This window comes from Amphichorda felina (genome assembly GCF_050947745.1).
Source record: "Amphichorda felina strain 45539 chromosome Unknown scaffold_8, whole genome shotgun sequence".
Taxonomy (NCBI): domain Eukaryota; kingdom Fungi; phylum Ascomycota; class Sordariomycetes; order Hypocreales; family Bionectriaceae; genus Amphichorda; species Amphichorda felina.
Genome location: NW_028145042.1, coordinates 189,097 through 206,591, shown reverse-complemented (window position 1 = coordinate 206,591; position 17,495 = coordinate 189,097). Strand labels below are relative to the sequence as shown.

Below are 17,495 nucleotides of genomic sequence, written 5' to 3'. Positions count from 1 at the left end.
GTCCTCAACGCTGAATCTCTCGAGCACCTGACTGATCGTCGGGTTTCCAGAGAATGTCCATATTTTACCGCTGTTCAAGCGCAGTCCGAGCGATGTGAACAGGTTGCTGGTGATGATCGCTGTGCAGTGACGAAAGGCGCCAGGCGACTAAGTGGACAAGGGCAGTTCCGTCTTACAAACCCAGTGGCGGTAGTATTAGTGGTGAGTTCAAACTGCCGACCAAAGGACCGTAAAAACGGTTTTAATGATGGTCCTCCTGGCGGCCTCTCAGATAACCCCTAGCCTATCATCCAGGGCGTGACGCGGAGCAAAGCTTGGCCAGCGGACCCCGATAATTCCGGGCGTTGACTACGGCCATCGCATGAAACAATCCTGCGATCTGAGACAGGTCACAGAATACGGATATCGTGAACACTTCTAGATTTGTGATCCGAATACGCTGGTAAATCCTCTGTAGACCCGCCTAGGAGCATAGTCTAACAGCGAACTTCTACTCTAGATTCAGGTAATATTATTAGTTTGTCGTGCTTTGAGCATCTGGACAACCAACGGCGCGAAATGCGCTTGGTCTCTTTATTAATGTCCATTAGCTGGCCGAGCTCGGAGCTTCGTGGACTTCGGTTAAAATATCGCCTCTTGTACTCCGTAGTCCGAAAACTGAGCGCAATGGGGGAAGTGTCCGGGGTTTAGCTGATTAGTCTTGTTTCTGACGTCGCGATCCATCTCGGGACTGACGAGGAATCACTGTCGGCCGGAAGCTTTTGAATAACCAAATCAACAGCGATAGGAATTCGAAATACCACTTTGACAGGTACTTCTTGCGCACTTGAAGAGCAGTTCTTGACCGGGGCTACAAAGAATAAATCTCGAACACTGATAGAATGTTAATAGGCAAATGTCGACAATAGGGTGGATATGTAGTCTTGGATAGGATACTGTTGGCGAGCGCTCATTCTCTGTATCCATGCTGACCCATACCCTAGTGGCGACTATGTATGTATGTCGTGAAGATAATATCCGCAATGCAACTGCAGTACTAGTAGTATTTGCCAAGCCGAGGGAAAAAAAAGAGCGCAGAAATTGTTTCATCATCCTTGATTGAATAGACTTCGACGCCGGAGGTGTCTTTTCTGACGGACCCGAAGTTCATGGTATCGGGTAGGCTCCGGCGCCCTCTAGTAGGTACCTGCCTTGAGGAGACGTACCGGGCAAAAAGAATAAAGGCCATATCGAAACTTCATCGTTAAAAGAAACTGGCGGCCTCTGGATGCGATGCATCTCATTCACGATCGGATTTCCGTCCGCATCCGGCTGCCAAGGGGCGACATCCCGCGAACCGAGGGCACACCGGAGGCTCACGACGAGGCTGTCGTCGTCGGTCCTTGATGGTCCCTGTCCGGCGAGGGCTCCACCGGCCGCTGGAGGGTGGGCGAGTTTGCCAGTTGACAGGGCCACAGGTCTCGGGGGCCAGGCAGCACGGCGTGGCAAATAGATCCTGTGACCACCGGGAAAATGCCCAATCAGGGGCCTGTTGTGTGTTGGACAGGGGGTGGCTGACCCGTCATTATGCCGCCGATACCCCATTCGTGTGTTGGCCCTTGCTGGGCGTTCGCTGCACTGTTCCAGCGTGCCCTATTGCTCGATGTCGCCGCCGGCATGCGAACGGCGTTTTCCATGGCCCTTTGGTGGTGGTTCTGTTTCGTATGAGGCTTGGATCTGGCGGTGAGCGACCCGAAACGGGATCCGCGACGGGAGCCAGGCGGGCCCTCCGCCGCCTCGCTACGTCCTTCGCACCTCAAACTTGCCTTGGGTGGCCGATTAGGGGACCAAAGGGGCGCGAGACGGTTCGCCCCAAGCATCCCACAACCCACAGTCCACCGGGGCCCGTGAGCTTCTGGGTCGAACTGGCGCTAATTGTTCCAGAAGCCGTGGGCCCAGGGCGAGGTGCGATCTGAGCATGGTGATACGATTCGTCGTGGTGAGGATGGGTCTCTTGACATGCAGGTGGATCTTCTGCACTCTTTCTCCAGAGTTCTCCATTGACCCATTATCCGTGGTCCAATGCCATGGAGAGCTCCCGGCGGCTTTGCCCAGGGCGAAGGGTGCGAAACATGCACAGCGTGTGATGTCGTTGGACGTTGGTGGTCAACGTGGGCTTGTTGGGTGGGCTGGCTTGGCTCCAAGGCATGGCGTGCAGGCGAGACAGGCATAGCTGCAGGTCGGTGTGGAACAGTGCTGGCAGAAAAACCGCGCACAGTCCCCGCGGTTGTGGCCGCCTCCGGTTCTGCCGTCTGCCTGTCTGCCTGCCTGCCTTGCTTAAGGTATCTCACCTTCCATCCTGCCTGCCCGCCCATGCCGCCTTCCAGGATGGTAGCCTGCTTTGCCTGCAGTGTGATTGATAAATTGATGAACCGCTGCCGAAGAATTTCCAGGTGATTTATGCATAAGCAGTATCTCGGCAGCTATAATAATTAATATCAGATGCCAAGTGGGTGGCCACTATTATTCCAGCCATTGCCGTGACCTCGACGTTCCATCCGCGCAAAGCCGTCCCGCCCAGAGATACGGATGGGTGCTGCAGTAGGCAGGGTACTCCGTACTTCTTGTGCCACCGCTCAGGAACCGTCTCAATTGGTGGGCTGAGACAGCTTGGACGATATCGGTAGGTACGTACCCGTTCTGGATGTGCTTGGGAGCTTTGAGTCATAGGTAGCTTGCTTACTCGAGACAACACTGATTATTATCAGACGGACCATTCTCGCTGTTACTAGGTCTGGGCGCAGAGCATCGTCTGAGGCTGTTACACCTAAGGCAACCTGGAAGGTAGAGTCTGTCCGCTCGAGATTCCAGAAGCCTCAAGAAGATGGCCATCTTCCCGCCCTCCGCGATACCCGCGATTTGAAGCGGGAAGTGGACACTGATAATAACTTGCGAGCTCATCGCTCCCGTGGAGCGCAACAAAGACGAGGCAGCCCACCATCTCGCTCCCCACGACCACGTCGCGGATGTTGGCGCTAGCGTCAAAGAGGCAGAGTAGCCTAGCGGTGCATAAAGGCACGGCAAGCAGCAAATAAGGTCAGAAGAGCCCCTGCAACGGGTGCGAGAGCTCGACCCTCGACCGCGCAGATCGACCAAGATGCTGCGGCTTTGGGACCCAGCAGTGCTCCAGAATCAGACCGGGTGACGGCTTTCAAAAGCCGCAGATCTGCAGTGCAATGGCCTGCCGGAGCCCATTATAAGTGACCAAGCAAGCCAAGCCAAGCCGGCGAAACCCATATAGCCAGCTGCATGATAAATATGTGCTGTGGCGGGCAGGCCAAAGGAGCAGGAGGAAACTTGAGCCGCTCGGGCAGGCATCTGGCTCGGCTCGATGCGACGACACACCAGCACCGGAGCTTGAAAGCGCAGTTCTCTCGTCGGTGCTGATGAAACAATTCCGAGAGCCGGTTGGGCAAGGCTGTTGTAGACTGGCCCCGATCTGACACTGTGCAACGTCACGTCACGCTGGCACTGACCAAAGCCACGGGCGTTATGACGATGGAGATGATGTTTCCCGTCAATGCGCCGGTTACGCCCAGAGCTGGAAGGCGAATTGCTGTGAATGGCGTCCGCGTTCTGGATCTCAAAAAATGTTTGGATCTAGCCGGCTGGTCACCTGGAACTCCTAGCGGGGCGTATTCGTACCAGCCAGCCTTATGTACTATTATTATGGTGCCGCCACCGCCTTCGGCGCTTCTACTAGTCGGCTGAGGACCTGGAGCCAGGGCAATGGCTCAGACCTACTATGTACGTACGAATAAGTGGTAACAACAAATAGACATCTGGTAGTCTGGGATTATCAGTCAGAGCTAACTTAGGCCCACGCAAAAAAAAAAAAAGTCAATTGAGACGTGTCGTGGAGTCGTGGCAAAGGGCTGAATCCTTTGTTCAACGGCGTGTGATCTTGTTGGACAGTGGGAAGAGCCAAGAGACTCGTAAAACGGCCCCCCGGCTCCGCCCAGGGTCGCGCTCACTTTCTGGTCCCGTGATGTCTGTAAGCACGTCTTTGCCATGGCTGGACCATGCAAATGTTCTGTTGGCCGGCTCGGGGTCTCATTCCTCTTCCGCCACCTCGCCAGCCTGACCAAAGGAATCTTGCTAAGGGGTCAGCATAGACATGCTGTTTGTGTCGGGGACTCCGTACGACGTCGTCGAGTCTCCTATGTAGGTTGGGGAATCAACGGACACAGGAATATTCGCTGGTCACGATGGAACAGCCGCCTGTGCCCTGTGCAATTCAGAAGTCGGTCCGGGAATAGGGCAGCGTCGTATCCAGGATGCACTGATGCAGGCCGCAAAGGCTAGGCTCGTCACAGTCAAGCTCGCCTGTCTCGACTCAGCCCAGCCAACCCGAGATGGGCAGCCATTCGTACATTGGCACATTTGCACAACCGCGAAACAAACTGCGCCGGAGAAGATGCACCTGAGCCGCTGGCAATCCGCTAGTATCTCTGCAGGGTCCCATCGATGGCGTCCCCAAACTTTCAGGTTGGTCATGCCGGCTGGTGGGCTCCAGGTTGGCAACTCGGCCAGACGGCCGGTTGGCGATGGCTTGCAGTATTAACTGCTGGGCTTGGGGCGAGGTTGCGAGGTAGGTATGGATGGGCGGGAGGTCGTCGTACCCCGGGCCCGTACGAAGGTAGGTACCCCCCCAGCTCCAGCTACGGTACCTGCCAACTTGGAGTGGGTAATATGTTATCCACACTGTGCGTGCACACGGTGGGTCGCTGACTTCACTGGCTGCACTGGCTGCACTGGCACTGGCTGCAACTGCGCTGGGCTACTGGTGCGCTGCATTTTCGCCATCGCCCGTCAGCGGCAAATGGCACCACTGGACCTGCCCTGCGCAACAGCTTGTCGGACTAGACCAGTCCGGCCTGATGTACCCTCTGGTCCCCTTCTCTCCCCATGCTTTGGACCTCTCTCTTCTCTCTCACCCTCTCTTTTCTTAGAACCGCCGAGCAACTCATTCACTTTCTTCTCAGCATTGCTTGATTGCTTTGGCCAATGGGGCTTTTTTAAACGCGCAACGCTCTCCTTACGCTTACATACCCTCGCGTGCTTGCCTCGTGTACCTCGCTGCGACGTTTGCGCCCAAAGCCTCAGCCCTGCGAGCAAGGACGCATCCATGTGCTCGCTGCCAGCCTTCCAGTTTTGTATCTCTCTCGGCTGAGTCCTTGAGAAGAACCGCCACCGCTTTCCGGCCCCAGACTCCAGACTTCAGACTCGGTCGCAGCCGCAGACTGAGACGTGAGACGCAGTCTGACTGACCAGCACCGAACCACGTCGCCCTGTCGCACTCCGGCCACCAACGCCCAGCGTCGCTGCGCATCTCTTGCCCCACGGCGACGAAACAAGCACACGGCCCAATCAACTGAGCTTCCTTGGACTAGGCCCGCTCCAGGCCCGCACCAGACCCAGCCCAGCTCGACAGCCCCCCAATCTCGCTCTCTCCCTTCTCAACACCTCCGTGCAGCTCCTGCCTGCGACAATCCGTTTGCCATGGTGATGAACGATTCTGGCGCCAGAGTGTCACGCTCATCCAACATCATGTCTGGCTCTGCTGTTGCCGCCGGTTCCAACGCCGGCGCCAATGCTGGGAACAACGCCGACGACTCTGGTGAGCAAAAACAACCCCCCGCGCCATGCATGCTTGCCTGCATGCGGTCAATTGTGCCCCTCCTGTTCCTCAGCCCGACCCGAGGCTCCCCGCCATCGCGATGCCTCTTCCCTCGACCATGGATTGAACCCAGATCATTCTTGCTCCGGCCCTGAATTTTGGTGGCGCTGCTGACATTCCCGACCCAGCTTCGTCGATCACGGTCAACACCGCTGCCAAGGCGGCGCCCAACTTCCCTCCTCCAAAGACAGATAAGCCTCGGCCGCACGTTTGCGCCACGTGCCAGCGGTCCTTTGCTCGCCTGGAGCATCTGAAGCGACACGAGCGCTCCCATACAAAGGAGAAACCCTTCGAGTGCCCCGAATGCGCACGATGCTTCGCCCGCCGCGACCTGCTGCTGCGCCACCAGCAGAAGCTCCATCAGACGTCGACCCCGTCCTCGCGCCCCCGAAACCGCCGCGAGTCGACGACGGGCACGCCCGCCCAGAGCCGTGCCCGCAAGAACAGCGTCGCCAACGCTGCCGGATCGAATGGCTCGGCTGCCTCGATGAGGCCCAGGGCTAACACCATCAGTCATGTTGACCAGACCGCGATGCAGATGATTGCGGCGGCCAACGCTCCGGTGGCCCCGCCAAGGGTTCCGCAAGCCCATCACGGCCACAACCGTCACCCCAGCCTCGCGGGTCTTCCGATCCACGGTTTCGATCATACGTTTGGCGGAATGGCTACTGCCATGAATCACAGGGGATCGCATCACGGCCTCAAGATCGAGACGGCGCAGAATAACTCGAATGATTTCAGCAACGGGCTGCGGACGGCGCCGCCCATGGCCGCGCTCAACCCCGACTTCGACCTCGAGACTCTCATGTTCGGTTCGGCCATGTCGGCCTCCACCATTAACCCCAACGCCCTCCACTACAACGATACCTCGCCACCTTCCATGGGCATGGACCATACATCTCCCTTTGGCCCATCGCTGGGCGATATGCCCTCGAGCCACTCGCTGGATGACGACTTTGCGTGGCTGACGGGGTTCGAGAATACAATGTCCTTTCAGAACGAGAATGTGGTATTAGACGAGTCGAGCCCGTCGGCCATCAGTACGACGAGCCAGAGCGGGATAAGCGATGTTATGTTGGATGGATCGAACCACAAGGCGCCGGCCGGGACGAGCGCCATGTGGCAATCTTCCTTGATGGGACCGCCGCAGATGCCGAATCCTTTTGCGTTGGATCTCAGTGGGTCAGTCTTTCCGGACCTCCTCAACGGGGCTCCTTTGTCACCTCAGCCAGCTTCTCAAAAGACCACCAATGACCCGTACTTGTCCACGCCCCCTCCCTCCATGAGCTCGTTGAGCCCATCCGCCGTGTCGGCGCTGAATACGCAAAACATAAACCAAACTCTAGGCTTCAGTGTCGGCCCGGAGACCCCGCCCTCCCTCAGCGGCGGAAACCATGGCGCCTCACCCGTAACCACAATTACAGATGCCACGCGGGCCACCATCGTGAACGCCTTATCCCAGGGCATCCCCTATGGCACCCGTAGATACTCGCTCACGTCACAGGGCTCGCCACAGTCGCCCGGCTACCAGTCCGGTTCCAGCCAGGAGACGGAAGTGCCCAGCACCCAGGACTTGCAGCGTTTTGTTGGAGCCTATCTCACTTATTTCCACCCCCATAGGCCCTTCCTGCATATACCCACCTTATCTTTTGACCCACATGCGTCCCAGAATGGGCGCACCAACGGTGTAGGCGGCAGTGGGTGCCTGATCCTGTCCATGGCCGCTATTGGCGCGCTCTACGAGCTGGAACATAAGCAGTCCCGGGAGATTTTCGAGATGGCCAAGAAGATGATTTTCTACTACCTCGAGGAGCGGCGAAAGGCCGACGTGCGCAGGGCTGACATGCGCAGGAGCACAATGGGCACCGATTACAGCGGCCAATCTCAGGAGAGCCCCTCCCATACGCCAGTGTGGCTTGTTCAGGCTATGCTCCTCAACGTTGTCTACGGCCACAATTGCGGAGACAAGACGGCGGGCGATATCGCATCGACCCACTGCGCCGCCTTGGTTAGCTTGGCACATGCCGCGGACCTTTTGAAGCCTGTGCAGATGGGGCACGCCAACGGCCAGGACACGCTAATGACGGATGATGGCGCCTGGAACATCAAGACGGAGAAGGAGGAGCAGCTGGAGTGGCTGCGATGGAAGACGATGGAGGAACGCAAGCGTACCCTGTTTTGTGTCTTCACGATGTCGAGCCTGCTGGTGTCGGCCTACAACCACACGCCAGCCCTGACTAACTCGGAGATATTCTTGGACCTCCCCTCGGACGAGGAATTTTTCTCGGCCGAGTCCAGCACGGCCTTTGCGGCCATAGGAGGTGCCACGGCGGCCAACCACAACCGCATTTCCTTCCACGATGCCCTCGGAGAGTTGCTGCGGACCAATGAGAGGCAGCATCACCATCAGCAGCAGCAGATGCCCGCGGCTAATGGCAGGCAGCAGGGATTCGGATTTGCTTTCGAGGCGGAGGAACTTCCCCAGACAGACCTCAAGCCCAGCACGTTTGGCTGCCTGGTCCTAATCAATGCCCTCCACAATTACATCTGGGAGACGCGACAGCGGCACCACCAGAAGGTGTGGACCAACGAGGAGACGGAGAAGATGCACAGACACATTGAGCCCGCTCTCAAGGCGTGGCAGGCAGCCTGGGCCAGCAACCCCAAGCATATGCTGGAGCGGCCCAACCCTTTTGGCCTGGGTCCGCTGTCAGCCGACTGCATCCCGCTGCTGGATCTGGCGTACATCCGATTGTTTGTCAACATGGCGCGGTCGAAGGAGAAGTTTTGGCTGCGGGACTGGGACGGGATGGCGCAGGAGATGGCGCATGGCCTCGAGGTGACGCAGAACGCGGAGCAGGACCTGCCCAGCACGGAATCCACGGGGAACAACCGGTCCGAGAATAGCTCAACGGGTGAGGGCATGGCTCAGGATCAGCAGAACAACGTCGGGAGCCCAAGCACTTCGACGGCGTCACGGCGGGAGAGGCATCTGCGCAAGGCGGCCTTCTTCGCGGCGGACTCGCTGACAATGTGGGACAAGCTGGACTTGACGTTTGGCAACTCCAATGACCGTGATCTGCCGCTGCAGTCGGCCATGTGCCTGTTTGATTGCGCGCAGGTGCTGGCCGAGTGGGTGGCGACGCTGCAGGACCGCGTGGGGGGTTACCTGGGGATCCTGGGTCACGACGAGGTGGACTACACGCAGGTGCCAGCCATCATGCTGCTCGAGGACGAGGACGTCAAGCTCCTCAAGAAGATTGAAGAGCTTCTGACGTCGGTTGAGCTGCAGAGGGAGCTCGAGGCCGCAGGAGGCAACCTGGATGGCCCTGGCGGCGAGTGGACCCCGTCGATGGACGGGCACGGCGGTTTCGCGACGAAGGTCCTGCGCATTGCGGCCTACCGCCTCGGCAAGGCGGCCGTGTGGCCCGTGACGCACCTGACGGCTAAGTGCCTCGACTCGCAGGCCACCTACGCCAAGGTCCGGGCCGAGCAGTCGACTGCCAATGGGTCTTGAGGTGGTTCAACCTGAAGAGCGATGTGTGTTTTGTTATTCATGTCATGGAATGTACGAAATGGGACCATGTGTTGATATTTGCTTGGCGTCTAGGGGAGGTGTGTTTTCGGTACGATGGCGTGTTGATATTTTGCTACCATTTGGGTGTGATATCTGTGCCTAATAGGCACTTGGGCATGTACTCGAGGGATTCGAACGACGTATCTGTGCAAGAGGGCACGAGATGCAGCAAGCATTTGCAAATAGGCAAGAAACTACCAATTCAACAATAGTGTACAAACTTTGACAGACAGACTCCTGCGTCGTGCGTCTCGTATCATCCCGGTGATGATTTGGCTCACGTCTGTCCGCTGCCACCTTCTTCATTCTTATTCAACCTTTTCTACAGCCGAAGAGGGAGGAGGGTATCGACCGCTGGGCCTGCATTGCTTGCTTCATGCCACCCGGCATCTCGCACTCTGCTCCAGATTCTTCCAAGCTTCTATGCATGCAAAATCATTGATCAGCTAGGCCGAGCCCGTTCCTCCCCGACGGGTCTCCAACGGTCACGTAATGTCCATAATGGCACGGCAAATCTGTGCTCTGTAGCCGTCACTAAGACGCACGTCGTTTAGACGGGGGCAGAAAACGAGGGGAGCCTCGGGGATTTCGGAGTAAGGGGCGGCGGGATGACAGGCGAGTGCCGACGAAGCTTAATAATTAAAGTAATACCGGAGGAATATGATTAAATGTTCTGGGCTTGTTCGACCGGCATTGGCCGTGCAGGTACGAGGAGGTAAGGATGTCTCCTGAACAACGGACTTTTGGGCTTGGGTGTCCATGTCCAGTGGACAGCATGGTCTCGCACGAGTGAGTGTCCCCCAGTGCCCAAAACAGGCAACTCTGCGATGGGCCCAAAGTGCGTCGTAGCAGTCGTAATTCGTATGCCGACGCACGGGTTGATTAGCTAGGCGTACTGCCGGCGCCCGTGGCACGATCCTCCCATGTTATTTAACGTGTTTAGGCGTTCTGCCATGTGGACGCAGGGATCTCGGGGGCTCAGCCATGCCGATCCTCGCCTCTCCCGGCAGTGGCGAGGATGAAGCAGAAGGGCTGCACACAGGGCTATGGCTGAAACGAGGAGAGGTCTGCCAAGTCCTCTGATGGGGAAAGTTGTTCGCACCGCATGCCCCAAAGCATGGCGGTCTAATTATATGTTTCTGTGACAGTCGTTAGTCTCCTTGCGAGGAGGGCTTCACTTATAAGACGGCGTCGATCCCCGTCGAAACTCGGGAACATCCATCCAGCATCTCTCTTGGCCTTCCTTCTCCATCTTCGCTTGTACCATCTTTCTTGGGATCACCAAAGAAAAAAAAAACATGATCGTCGCCCGTGTCCTGGCCGTGCTCGGCCTTGTGGCCTCTGCCGCCGCGCAGATCCCCGAGTCGCCCCGATTCCAACTGACGGCGCCTTCGCACGACCTCTTCCGCCACAAGAAGCTGGCCGACAAGCCGGTGCAGCAGTCGTTCACGTTTGACAATGTCAACAAGCGGCTGTTTGTGGTGCAGCGCCGCGACAATTCGGACATGAAGGCGGGACACCTGGCCATCAGCCAGCTCGACTTCAAGGGCAACCTGATCGCGTCCATGGACGTGCTCAGCGCGGGCCACGGGGTCAACATTGGCGCCGAGCCCGTCGGCAAGGACACGTACCTGTGGACCGAGATCGACGCGGCGGCATCCGGGTACGGCACGGCCCTGACGCGCTTCAAGTTTGTCGACGGCGGCAAGATCGACAGCGCCGACAAGACACTCGAGCGCATCAAGCCCATCGCCGACATGGACCGCGGCACCTGCACCATCGACCCCGTGTACAAGCGCTTCATCACGCGGTACCAGCGCGACGGCAAGCAGAACGTTGCCGTCTTCGACCTCGACGACGTCAAGGAGCGCAACTTCACCAACCCGCTGGTCGACTGGCCCGTGCCGGACATGAAGGGCATCACCGACGTGTTCCAGGGCTACGCGGCCTTCGGCAGCTACATCTACTTCCTGCTGGGCGAGTCGTACGACGCCAGCGGCGGGGTTCTCAACTCGCAGGTGCTGTCGCTGGACCTCAACACGGGCAAGATTGTGCAGGGCCCCGTCATGACGCGCGCGGGCGAGTCGCTCGTGTTCCGCGAGCCCGAGGGCATGGCCATCTACAAGACCGATGCGGGCGAGCCGCGATTGTTCCTGGGGTTCGCGTCGGGCGTGGCCGGCGATCGCCGGTGCAATCTTTTCTACAAGAATGAGCTTCTCGATGCGTAGGAGTAGGCTGTGGTTTTGGCAGGGTGGAAACCTGTTCGTGGTAGTAACTAAGTTAGCTGGTTGTTGGGGGATAAGGGAGGGGCAAGCATATCGGGTATCGGGGCCTGGCTAGGAAGACTGTACGTTGATGGTGTGTACTCCATACTTGGAAAATTACGGACAGCTACCTAACTAATACACGAGACCCTGCCCGCCCTTGAAGACTCATAATGTTTCAGGAAGAGACTTTTTTTTCGTCTCTTCTGCTGCCTGATATGGAGGATCTCTGAGGCAGACACGTCAGAGGTCAGCATTCAAGGCCGTCAGCATTCAAGGCAGGCGCATTCAAGGCAGGAGGCGCATTGGAGGGAAGGAAGGGGTGACATGGTGCCTGCCCAGATGCAGTCACAGATTGGAGTCATGGATGGTGCAGCATTTTTCTACGCCCGACCAGTGCCAGTCAGTTGCTGCCCAGCTATAAAACTCCCCGCTGCAGACTCGACTGCTCCACGGCACTCATCACGAACCACTTCAAGTTCCACGTTACCAAACCCAGCAAGAACACCCCCCAAAATGACCCAAGATGCCGCCCCCAAACCACCGTCACCAGCGACCCCCGCCCCGCGGTTCACCTTCCCCCCGGCCCTCGACCAGTGGAACCTCTCCATGAGGGCCTGGCTCCAGGCCAACGACAAGCACTACGACGGGCTGCACGCCAGCGCGCTCGTGTACGACCCGCGGGGCCGCACGCTGCTCCTCCAGCGCGCGGCGCACGACAGCATGCCCAACCGGTGGGAGCCCGCGGGCGGGGCCGTCGACGACGAGGACGAGACCATCCTGCACGCCTGCGCGCGCGAGCTGCGCGAGGAGGCCGGGCTGGTGGCGCGGCGCGTGGTGCGCGTGGTGCCGGAGACGGGCGTGGGGGACGTGTTCACGAACCGCACGGGGAGGCGGTTCTACTACCGGTTCGTGTTCGAGGTCGAGGTCGAGGACGTGGGCGTGGTGAGGACGGATCCCGAGGAGCACTCGCGGTGGGTGTGGGCGACGGAGGACGAGGTCAGGGCGGAGAGGACGGAGGACGGGACGGAGATGCCGTTCACGGCGGCCATCACCAAGAAGGTGCTGCTGGAGGGATTTGAGGCGAGGGCAGGTGCTGGAAGCTGAGTGCATTATACCATAGAGGGCGGACGATCATGGCTGAGACGGTTTTTCACGAATGTTGTTTGATGATAGATGCCTATGATGATAGATACAATGTCCATCTACGCATGCTTCGCCTTGGCAGCAGCCAGCGACGCCCGCAGGTTCACAATCCTCTCGGTGGCAGCATCAAACTCGGCCCTATCCACAGCCCCCGAGCTGACGGCCTCCTCGAGCACGGTCCTGACCTCGACGCCCTGCTGGATGTCCCGCGCGCTCGACAGCAGCAGGTCCATGCCGGCACTCGCCGCCGCAGGGACAATGACGTCCAGGCCACCCAGCGAGCTCAGCGACCCGGCCTCGATGGCGTCGGACACGGTCACGCCCTGGAAGCCCAGGTCGCCGCGCAGCTTCTCCTTGAGCCAGACGGGGCTCAGGCCGGCCGGGTGCTTGGCGTCGACGGACGGGTAGATGGCCCACGAGGGCATGATCATGCCCACGCCCGCCTCGATGGCCTCGGCAAAGGGCGCCATGTCCACGCTCGTCAGCTCCTCCTCGGTCGCGTTCAGCGTCACGGGCACCTCGTCCGTGTTGGAGCCCTTGGGGGCGCGGCCCAGGCCCGGGAAGTGCTTGGCCGCGGCGGCGATGCCGGCCTCCTGCATGGCCGTCAGGAAGGCGACGCCCGCGGTGGCGGCCTTGGCCGAGTCGTTGTTGTAGCTGCGCTCGTACTCATCGATGAAGTTGCCTGCCTCGTGGAAGACGTCCAGCACGGGGGCCAGGTTGGCGTTGTTGCTGTACCGCGTGAGCGTGTCGGCGGCCTGGGACCCGGCCTCTGCGCCCGCGGCCTCCAGGTCGGCCTGCTGGCCCGTGACCTTGGCCGACGTGGAGGGCCCGCCGTCCTTGATGCGCTTGACGTAGCCGCCCTCCTGGTCCGTCATGATGAGCAGGGGCGCGGAGGCCACGCCCGTGAGGGACTCGATCAGCGCCGGCGCCGGCGACTCGGCGTAGGCGGCCTGCAGGGCCTGCATGCCCTCCGGGGTGGCATCGGCGTCGATGTTCTCGCCGAACAGGATGACGCCGCCCACGAGGCCTGCGCGCGTGAGGTTGAGGAGCTCCTCGGGGGGTTCGGCCACCGAGGGGTACGAGTAGATGGTGTGGATGCCGGCGAGGATCGCCAGGTCGTTGGCCCTGGGGTGGTGATGGGAGGGCTTGGCGGTCGACGAGGCGGCCAGGCCCGCGAGCGAGAGGAGCGTTGCGCGGTGCATGATGGGCTTGGTGGTGTGTTTTGTCCTGTCTGGTTGTCCCTTTTCTCTGGGCAGGACTTGGGGGTAAAAGGCCACGACGGCGTCCTTCTTTTTATTCTTCAACGGCTGTGCGGCAGTCCAGCCCAGGGTGCTGATCATGCCTAGATCCTATCGCTGGTGGGGAATCCCGGACGTGACATCGGGGTTGCATTGCATCAGGCGCTTACACCAGCAGGGAAGCACGATAAACGTCGTGGCCGGCCGTTTCATGCCCCTCTCATGCCCCTCTGGCAGGTTCCTATCCTGGTATCCAGTTTGCTGCGAGACCGGACGCAATTCCGGCGGCGAAACACGCTTGGCGTTTATCTTGCGAGGTGCATTACGAGATGCCCGAATGGCCACGGAACATGTTGGCACTTATTTTACTGGCAGTACTCTGTACATGACTTTTCGAATTGAGGGTGTGAGACACAACGGAGGACTCCGGGGCCGGACGGATCCGATGCTGACGGCCGGACCCACATTTCCCCCGGGCGGAAGTTGCTCCAGATTACGGTCGTTTGACAAGGCTGAGGACTCGAAAAGAATGCTTCATGGTGAGACCTCTTACGTATATTCCGACTATCGAGTATTATTCCTGCGCCCATCAGACGTACGGGAACTGGACGTCCCGGCCCAGCGCCGTGGCCACCCACGCGCCCACCGTCCTGCGCACAATGTTGTTGCTCGACCACTCCCTCGACGGATGCACCCGGTGGGCCATGTGCACAAACAGCGTCCCGCTCTCCCGGTCCGCCACGAGGCTCGTGCCCGTGAACCCCGTGTGGCTCGCGGCCTGCGGGTTGGCCATCGGCCCGGCCGTGTACTCCTGGTCCAGCTCGAAGCCGGCGCCGCGGCCCTCGCCGAACCAGTCCGTGTAGACGGCGTCGACGCTCTCCTGCGACAGCACGCGGTGGTGGCCGTAGGTGCCGTTGCGGAGCAGCATGTGGCACAGCCTCGCCACGTCCAGCGCCGTCGTGAAGACGCCCGCGTGGCCCGACACGCCGTCCAGCGACCACGCCTGCTCGTCGTGCACGCTGCCCCGGACCGGCTGCGGCCTGTCGGGCGTGTCGTCGCCCACCACCACGCGCTGGAACTCGGTCGGCGCCGTGCGGTGGTACCGCCGGTACCCGCCCTCCAGGTTGCCCCGGTTGTAGTACGTGTCCGTCATTCCCATCAGGGCTGTCACCTCGGCCATGACCTCGTCCAGCGGCCGGCCCGTCACCCGCTCGATGAGCAGCATCATGGTCATGTAGCTCATGTCCGAGTACTGGTACACGGTCCCCGGCTCGTTCTCCAGCTTGTAGTCCAGGATGCTCTGGATGCGCTCCTCGTACGTGGGGAGCAGGTACAGCAGCGGGGTCGGGTCCGGGGGCAGGCCGCTCATGTGGGTGAACAGGTGCAGCACCGTGACGTTCTCCTTGCCGTTGGCGCCAAACTCGGGCAGCCACTCGGCGACGGTGCCGTTGAGGGTGAAGAGGCCCTGGTCGATGCAGCGCAGGGCGACGACGGTGGTGAACATCTTGGTCAGGCTGGCGGCGTCGAAGATGGTGTCGACGGTCGTGTCCTCCTGCTGGTCGAGCGGCAGAGGCGTGCCCGTCGTGCCGTTGACTCCGGCCCAGACGCTGCGCTTGCCAAAGGCGAAGTGGCTGACAATGACACCGTCACGGGCCACGAGGGTGACACCGCCGGGCTCCACGGGCAGGACCTGGTCGTTTGTTGCAGCGCCCCAGTTGCGTGCCTCGGTGAAGGCCGTCAGGTTGGCCACCATGGCCTTGAGCGGCTTGGAGAGCATCCCGACCGACTCGGGGCGGCCCGGCCGGAGGACGTCGTGGCCCAGCGCGGTGGCCGCGGCGGCGACGAGGACGAGAGGGGAGGCCTTCATGACTGTGACGATGTTGCCCTGTGGTGATGATAGTTGCAGGCCGGTCAATTCAGCCAAAGCCAGAGGGGACCGTGAGCCATGATATGCAGCCGGTTTCGCCCTGGTTGCTCTTATCAGCTGGTGCGCTTCCCAGGCCCCGCGGAATGCCCCCGATCACCGCCCTGCCGCTATGTAACCTCTGATCCCTGGCCCTCCCCCACGGATGCAACCTTGGCCCCTCAGGGGGCTTGGAGACCTTGTTTGGAGACTCCTGGGCTGGTGCCGGGTATTCGGCGTGGGCCTCCACATCATTCGTCAATGGCTTTCCCATCTGGGCCAAACCCGGCAACCCGGCAGCGACAAAAGTGCTCCAACCCCATATCTGCATGAACCACGTCACGACTCACGGGCGAGGTGATGCCGGCAGCGAGAGCGAGCAAACACGTCTGGGGTTCTGGACCCGTGGCACTGGGTTTTCCTCGACTGCCCCCCTCCAACCTGGCGTGTCCAGTGGCCCGTCCATCCCGAGATCGAGTGGGTCGTCCGTGCCGATAAGCACCGATTCCCCCGGACTCGCTCGGCGCTGGCCCGGGACCGGCGGCATGGTCTCTGCGTGGCTGCTTGGCACTATTGTCCGCGTTATCTGGCTTTGGGGAGGATGGGCCATGCTCTTGGACGTGTTACAGGACAATAGATGAGCGCTGGCTGTTATTTTGTGCCGTACAAAGCAGGCACCGACCTTGAAGTGATGACCTTTCTTGCATGAATTCAGAGGCCGAGACATGGCCATTCCCAGCTCTGTCACTCCTCCCGCTTCCTCTTCCTCCCCTCACCCGCGGGGGCTCTACTCCCACTGCCCCCAGCCTTGGCAAACAGGCTATCCAGCTTCTGCTGGCCCTTCTCCTGCCTCTCGACCCTGACCTTCTCGCCCGCCGACACCGGCGGCAGCCCCTGCACGCGGCGCCTCGCGTCCTCGAGCAGCTCCACCTCGCGCTCCCGCTGGGCCTTGACCGTGGGCACCGACCACGAGCTGGAGGCCGCCGCCCTGTGCGCGAGCTTGTACTTGGAGCCCCTGAGATGGGTCTCGTACGTGTTTGCGTCGACCTTTTTAACCGTCTGCGTGGCGGGACCAAGGGCAAGCGACGTCAGCCATCTTTGTTCGGTTTCCAGCGTGCCCATGATAGTTAGTAGGCAGTAGTCCTCTCACCTGATGGGCCACGATGAGCCAGTGGTACTCGGTCCCCACGGGCGCGCCGCTGCCCCTCGGGGCGTTGCGCGCCCTCCTCTTGGTCGCCTGGTAGTCCACCCTCCACAGGTCCGGCTCCTCCTTGGTCTCCTTCCACACGCCCGGGTCGTAGTTCCAGGTGTGCGACCCGCCGATGGCCATGCCCGAGTAGACCTGCCCGTGGAACGACTTGAGTGCGTTGTAGCCCCCGCTGGCGGCGTATGCAGGCCCGTAGGTGGTGGTGCTGCCGCCGTGGTCGTCGCTGGGGATGTCTTCTTCGTCTAGGAGGGCGAGGGGGTCGGGGGATGGGGACTGGTCTGGTCGGGTCTCGCTAGCATGGTCCTCTTTTTTCGGGACGGCCGCATCTGATGGAGCTTTGGGGGGCTGGGATGGGGCCTTTCCTTGAGCGACTGATGCCTTGGAGGTATTGGGCGATCGCTTGGTGCGTTTCGCGGGTGCCATGTCAATGTGCTGGGCGTG

At 60.3% G+C, this 17,495-nt stretch overlaps 6 protein-coding genes across 6 annotated transcripts; 3 read left to right on the top strand and 3 right to left on the bottom strand.

Annotated features, from left to right (window-relative positions):
* Positions 1–5,589: 5,589 nt before the first annotated feature.
* On the top strand, positions 5,590–9,236 carry ACO1O0_007745 (uncharacterized protein; the record flags this gene model as incomplete). Its single annotated transcript, XM_083197113.1, has 2 exons — positions 5,590–5,659; positions 5,848–9,236. 2 exons carry the CDS (start codon positions 5,590–5,592, stop codon positions 9,234–9,236), a joined length of 3,459 nt encoding a protein of 1,152 aa, XP_083046581.1.
* A 1,358-nt stretch (positions 9,237–10,594) lies between these two features.
* Positions 10,595–11,524, top strand: ACO1O0_007744 (uncharacterized protein; the record flags this gene model as incomplete). The annotated part of the gene is made up of 1 exon (XM_083197112.1): positions 10,595–11,524. The coding sequence occupies one exon, from the start codon at positions 10,595–10,597 to the stop codon at positions 11,522–11,524; it is 930 nt and encodes a 309-aa protein (XP_083046580.1).
* Positions 11,525–12,076: 552 nt separating this feature from the next.
* On the top strand, positions 12,077–12,667 carry ACO1O0_007743 (NUDIX hydrolase domain-like protein; the record flags this gene model as incomplete). Its single annotated transcript, XM_083197111.1, has 1 exon — positions 12,077–12,667. The coding sequence occupies one exon, from the start codon at positions 12,077–12,079 to the stop codon at positions 12,665–12,667; it is 591 nt and encodes a 196-aa protein (XP_083046579.1).
* A 98-nt stretch (positions 12,668–12,765) lies between these two features.
* ACO1O0_007742 (uncharacterized protein) lies at positions 12,766–14,046 on the bottom strand (the record flags this gene model as incomplete). Its single annotated transcript, XM_083197110.1, has 1 exon — positions 12,766–14,046. The coding sequence occupies one exon, from the start codon at positions 14,044–14,046 to the stop codon at positions 12,766–12,768; it is 1,281 nt and encodes a 426-aa protein (XP_083046578.1).
* Positions 14,047–14,533: 487 nt separating this feature from the next.
* Positions 14,534–15,811, bottom strand: ACO1O0_007741 (serine hydrolase domain-containing protein; the record flags this gene model as incomplete). Its single annotated transcript, XM_083197109.1, has 1 exon — positions 14,534–15,811. One exon carries the CDS (start codon positions 15,809–15,811, stop codon positions 14,534–14,536), a length of 1,278 nt encoding a protein of 425 aa, XP_083046577.1.
* Positions 15,812–16,591: 780 nt separating this feature from the next.
* Positions 16,592–17,477, bottom strand: ACO1O0_007740 (uncharacterized protein; the record flags this gene model as incomplete). Its single annotated transcript, XM_083197108.1, has 2 exons — positions 16,592–16,906; positions 16,998–17,477. 2 exons carry the CDS (start codon positions 17,475–17,477, stop codon positions 16,592–16,594), a joined length of 795 nt encoding a protein of 264 aa, XP_083046576.1.
* Between the last annotated feature and the right edge of the window lie 18 nt (positions 17,478–17,495).